This window comes from Daucus carota, chromosome 9 (assembly GCF_001625215.2).
Source record: "Daucus carota subsp. sativus chromosome 9, DH1 v3.0, whole genome shotgun sequence".
In the NCBI taxonomy this organism is placed as follows: Eukaryota; Viridiplantae; Streptophyta; class Magnoliopsida; order Apiales; family Apiaceae; genus Daucus; species Daucus carota.
Genome location: NC_030389.2, coordinates 256,126 through 261,999, shown reverse-complemented (window position 1 = coordinate 261,999; position 5,874 = coordinate 256,126). Strand labels below are relative to the sequence as shown.

The window sequence follows — 5,874 nt, the reverse complement described above, 5'->3', positions numbered from 1 at the left end:
TGATCCAGTATCGTATTTTCTATTTTTTAACCGGATAGTTTATGATCCATCGACTATGAGCCAGATATGATCCACTAACATTAAATATCATTATCGTTTCATTTATTCAAATAATTATCATTTAGTCTAAGTAAACTTAATATTATAAAATATAATAATTTTAAATTAAAACTTATAGTTATATGTTGATATATATCATTTATTAAATATATATGAAGATAATAAGTATGATCACATGAAATAAATCATATTTTATGAAGATATAAACTTAATAAGATATTAAAATTTTATAAAATGATGACTATTTACTTATAAATATGATGGATTTAAAATATAATATGTATATGAGTTCGAATCGAATATGAATCGTCGATCATTTTCGGGTATTCGGGTAGGATCCTATTATGAAAAATTATATGAGACCGAATCTGAGCGGGCATAGGTGTGCTCGTATCTGGGATCATATATTATACAGGCTTAATTTTTCCGCCAGATTTGGATCATTTTCAAAACGGATATGAGACATGTATTATTTTCCAGCCGGATATAAGCCAAGACTCCGGATAGTCCGTATTTACAGCCCTACATCTGTTCACCTTGCTCAAAACAAAAACCCATGAGGCTGAGAGAAGCTCAATCTCAGTTTTAAACTCATGGCCGCCTTGCATAGATTGTTGATCTGCTCTTTTAATTGCAACCAGCATCCCACCGGGAAGAGATCCTCTATATACCTACAAATATCAAGACTAAGATAGAATTATAACAGTAAATAAAATTTTCTGGGGATTTGTTCAAATCAAGGTCAATTTATACAACACAGTTTTATATTCAGAAAATTTAGAAGATGTAGCAGGTTCTGTTGGTTTTTAAGATACAAGAGGGAGATAGATATAAGAGCATCTCCAAAAGGCTCTTTATTTAGGCTCCTAACTTGAGATTTGAGGAGGGAGAAGCAAAATGTTGCTCCAAGAGACTCTTAAGTGGCTCTTAAATCTTAAGAGCCTCTTGTTTCTCTCTCCTCTCTCCTCAAAGTTAAGAGCCACCACATGGCTCCTAAGTTATTTTTTCACAATAAAAAAATCCTTCCCTCCAATCAACCTCCATCTTTCCCTCTCTTTTGTTATAGTGGAGCCCAATATATGAATAAAATATGAAATAGAGAAGAGATGTAGAGAGTATTGTTGGAGTTTACACTCTTAACTTTGTCCTAAATTACTAAGAGCCACATTTTTTATATTATATTTAGGAGCCAACAAGGAGGCTCTTGGAGATGCTCTAATATATTAGGTGGAAGCTTATAGGAGAGACATGGAAGCTTATAATTTTATTAATCAAAAAGTTTTTTATATAGAGCTCACAAAAATCACATTAGCACGATTAGTGTCACATAATAAGTTTATGGAGTTACAAATCTTATCTAATTAAAGAGGCATTAAAACATTATCAACTAATTAATATTTCAGTTACAATTTTGAATCATAATTCCAACAGGTTCAAGAGAATTCACAAATTATTCGTTACTTATGCATAGGTGCTTGAGGAGTTCGAAAATTATCAAAACCTGTTTCAGTAATTTCATAGCAATATATTGTAACATCTCAATATATATGCATAGTGATAAAAGGCAAATTCAACTGTAATTGTCTGCCGGCACAGGGCAAGTGGCCTAACTCCGGAAGAACTATGAAATAGTCTCTGTCAAATTACTTACAACCACAGCAGAATTTGATAAGAATATAGGTATTATATATTCCAGCTAACCTTCCCATAACCACCAGATCCAATAGCATTAGCCTCGGAGAAGTTGTTAGTGCATTTCATAAGATCTTCATATGAGAAACATCTTGCTCCTTTCAATTGAGGACCGCCAGTGCTGCTACTGTTAGAGTCCCAAGAACCTGCAAGCTTTTGATGTTAAGTCGTAATTTAGGGCTGAATTACTACATTTGCTCATTTATGATCTTATCAAAAGAATTGCTTAGTTGAGTAGCTCTTTTAGCTCTTTTCTTTTCACGAAAAGCATAAATTCCTGCAAGAAGTAACAGTAGCACCAGTACACAACCACCAGCTGCAGCTCCAATTGCAATGCCGGTACTAGATGACTTGCTTGTCCTCCTGGTTACATCTGGACAAGTCCATCACACATCGCAGAGTCAAAAGATCCAGTTTAACATAGTATGACCAACTTCTTTTAGTGTCTGTGTCAAAACATTACTTACCTGAGGTAAACATGCCATAGTTATCAGCATTGAAGTAGTAAGTCCCATAAACAGTTTTATTCGGCTTAAAAGTTTGGTTGCTAAACACAAACCCTAAAGAAGAAATTCCTGTACGGTTAAAGCGATCTTTCCCTAATGGGAAAACTTCCAAGGTGATTACAAGGTAATCATCCAGATTTTTTGTTGGATCACTCAAGGAAACTGAATCCACAGGGAGTCTAGTGGACTGAAAAAATGACATCATGGATGACTGAAGAGATGTATAGAAACTTGGATCTTCTAGGTTGGAGAAGGAAGGAGCTTTAAAATACAAATGTCCCTGGTATGGATATGCACATATACAGTTAGGGCTGGATCTTTGATCTGAACTACACAGAGCAGGCACACAGTTATTTGTCTCCGTTGAATAGGACGAAGAGTTAGACTGCTGAGGTAGGGTACAGTATTTTTCAGTCCCTCCACTCTCACAATAAGGGTTGCCGATAAGTCTACAAAAGAGAAGCACAAGTTACAACAATGTTATAACAAATTTAATGATAAAAATGCTAAACTAGGATTTACCAAAAAAGCCCTGCAAAATTGGCCTAGAATAAGATCAAATGGCCTACATTATCTCAGAATTGTCTCCGGCTCGTTGCACTGGGGCTGATATGTTATTGCTCTGCAAATCTACAAGCTGGAGTTGGTTGCTGAAGCTAGATCCGACGTCAATGGTTCCATTAAGATGGTTATTTCTTAGTATTCTGTTACAAAAAAAAAAAGAGAGAAAAGAAAGAGCAGTTTGTTATCCGTAATTCATGTATGTTTGTTTAACAATAAATAGAGATATTCCAATATATATAATACATGAATACATAGAGGAGTTTTTTCACGTACACAGTTTGTAATTGAGTAATACTGAAGAGTTGCAGTGGCACTTCTCCTTGAATATTTGTGTTGTCCATCACTCTGTCGTTGCAAGTTTATGTCAGATCCTAAACACAAAGTCAATTAATAATACCATGGCTACTCCAAAGCTAACTTCATAGAAATATAAAGATTGAAGTAGCATTACCAAATGATGAAATTATTATATACATTGGCATTAGTTTTTTTTTTTTTTGCCGGAAGAAATAGAATTCATTAATTCCTCAAATCGTTCTTCAGTACATGAAGGAACTCTGAATGAGCATTACTCATCCACCACCTACGATCAGCAATAGAACTACTATACCTCGCTAAATAGTGAGCTACGTGGTTCGCAAACCGCTTAACAAATTTTAAGAAAACTCCTCTGTTTTTCAACTCCGAAAGCAGATTTTTGCATTCTGCTATAAGCCTACCGAAATATGACATGAGAAGGGAAGAGCTTCTTATTGCCTGTATTGCAACCAGGCAATCTGATTCGATCGTCACATCACACATATGCTGCTCTTTTATCCAACTCAGGGCCTCCCTAATCCCCATCGCTTCTGCACTTTCAGGAGTCATACTACCTTGTTTACAACTTGAGCGTGCTTCAATCAGATCTCCTGCATGGTTTCTGGCAACGAAAGCAAAACTGTAGCAGTTGGAGGATTGAAAAATCGCAGCATCAGTGTTCACCTTAGACTTATTTTCAGATGGAAGGGACCAGTGCTCTTCGCCATCCTCCTTGGTCATGAAACCTAAGAAGTTGTCGAACTGTTTGTCTTGAGCAGATTGCCATTGTCTAAGGACCATATTTGCCGATTCTACGACGTCAACTATCTCCGTACCGCGTTGGTTCCACACTAACTCGTTTCGTGCCTTCCATATTGACCAGCACAACATAGCATTTTTCTGGCGCTTTGCAACATCCCAGCTATCAAAGTTGTTTAGAACCCAATCTGAGAAAGAGTCCCCTTCATTATTTCCTGGAAGGCCACCGATTCTATCCCAACATGATTTAGCAAATGAGCAGTGGAGGAGCACATGACTAGTGGATTCTGGGTCTGAGTTGCAAAGAGGACACAAAATATTTACCTCCACCCGTTTTGTACGAAGCATTACTTTAGTGGGAAGGCAGTCAGTTGCAGCTCTCCACATAAAATGCTTGACTTTTGGAGGCACTTTCATCGTCTAAAGATTCTTCCAGAAGCATGGATTTACTGATGAATTTTGGCCTGGCTTGCTATCCTGGATCCTCCTGTATGCTGTTTTCACTGAGTAACCACCACACTTTGCGTACTTCCAATACCAACTATCTGGAGAATTATTCTGCAGAGGGATAGATAAGATAAGGTTAATGTCCCTTTCATCAAAGATATCTTCGAGGAGATCTTCATCCCATTTGTTTTCTCCCGAGACCATTACAGAAGATACTTTTGCATTTTGTATGGCCGGATGTATTGTTTGAATGAAAGGGTTTTCGACATCTGGAAGCCATGGATCTTCGGTAATGCTTATAAGATCACCCGTACCCAGACGACAGGCCATCCCTTGTTTAAGCATCTGTTGAGCCTCTAAAATGCTTCTCCAAATATAGCTGGGACTTCCACCAATCTTAGCTGATAAAAAGTTACTTTGTGGATAGTAACGAGCTTTATAGATCCTTGCAACTAAGCTGTGAGGGTTTGTCATAAGTCTCCAACCCTATTTGCCCAATAAAGACACATTAAAATCATGCAAATTAAATGGCGAAATCCCAGACCTCCGTACATATTTGATTTGCACAGTTTGTCCCAGCTTATCCAGTGAATACCTTTTGACTTCTTCGGATTTGTTTTCCACCAAAACTTGCACATCATTTGTTCCATGTCCCTACACATCTCGATCGGAAGAAGGAAAACGCTCATAGCGTAGTTTGGCATCGCTTGAGCCACTGTTTTTATTAAAATTTCCTTACCTCCTTTATTTAACAGCTTCCCATCCCACGGCTGAACCCTTTGTTGAACTTTTTCTTTCAAGTAACCCAACAGAGCTGATTTCTTTCTACCCAGGCTGTTAGGAAGACCTAAGTAATGACTGGAATCATCAGCCTCATGGAACTTAAGGATATCCAAAACCTCCTTTTTTGTGTCTGCAACGACATTACGACTGAAAAATACGCAAAAATACGCTCGATTTCTCGACATTAAGCTTTTGACCAGATGCAGTTTCACATGTGCTTAAGATATTCATTACATGTTCAGCGTCTTCCTTAGTAGCTTTACAGAAGATGTAACTGTCGTCGGCGAAGAACATGTGGGTTACAGTAGGGGCACCTCTGGCTACCTTTATACCCGTAATCAAACCTTTCCTTTCATATTCCTTTATTATAGAAGTTAGGCCTTCCATACAAACTAGTAACAAGTAAGATGACAGCGGATCGCCCTGTCGAAGGCCTCTTTCAGGAATAATATCTCCAAATTCTCTTCCTGCGTGAGTTATTTTGTATCTAGCAGACGTCACACAACTCATTAGAATATTCACCATCGTCACATTGAATCCCATTTTCGATAAAGTTGCCCTTAAATAGGATCATTCTACGCGATCATAGGCCTTGCTCATGCATGTCAAGCTTAAGAGCCATCCAACCCGTTTTGCCTTGAGTCTTTCTCTTCATGTAGTGCATGATTTCAAATGATATCATGATGTTTTCAGAGATTAAACGCCCTGGGATGAAAGCACTTTGAGTTTCCGAGATTACCTTGTCAATCACTTCTTTCAGTCTATT

General features: G+C 37.6%; 1 protein-coding gene and 1 long non-coding RNA gene across 2 annotated transcripts; both read right to left on the bottom strand.

The window, feature by feature from the left end:
• Positions 1 to 349: 349 nt before the first annotated feature.
• On the bottom strand, positions 350 to 2,956 carry LOC108195606 (uncharacterized). The gene is made up of 3 exons (XR_010287510.1): positions 2,828 to 2,956; positions 1,762 to 2,707; positions 350 to 731 (listed from the first exon to the last, which is right to left on the bottom strand). It is a non-coding gene; the product is annotated as an uncharacterized LOC108195606 (long non-coding RNA).
• Positions 2,957 to 4,298: 1,342 nt separating this feature from the next.
• LOC108195085 (uncharacterized) lies at positions 4,299 to 5,651 on the bottom strand. The gene is made up of 3 exons (XM_017362018.1): positions 5,321 to 5,651; positions 5,065 to 5,238; positions 4,299 to 4,726 (listed from the first exon to the last, which is right to left on the bottom strand). The coding sequence occupies exons 1-3, from the start codon at positions 5,649 to 5,651 to the stop codon at positions 4,299 to 4,301; spliced, it is 933 nt and encodes a 310-aa protein (XP_017217507.1).
• Positions 5,652 to 5,874: the final 223 nt, after the last annotated feature.

Excerpts from the sequence above, each read along its gene's own strand:
- LOC108195085 (XM_017362018.1), bottom strand. The coding sequence starts at position 5,651 with ATGGGATTCAATGTGACGATGGTGAATATTCTAATGAGTTGTGTGACG. Across the intron at positions 5,239-5,320 it reads AATGAATATCTTAAGCACAT|ACACAAAAAAGGAGGTTTTG; the intron begins GTGAAACTGCAT and ends ATGTCGTTGCAG. Across the intron at positions 4,727-5,064 it reads GAAGCTGTTAAATAAAGGAG|CTAAGATTGGTGGAAGTCCC; the intron begins GTAAGGAAATTT and ends ACTTTTTATCAG.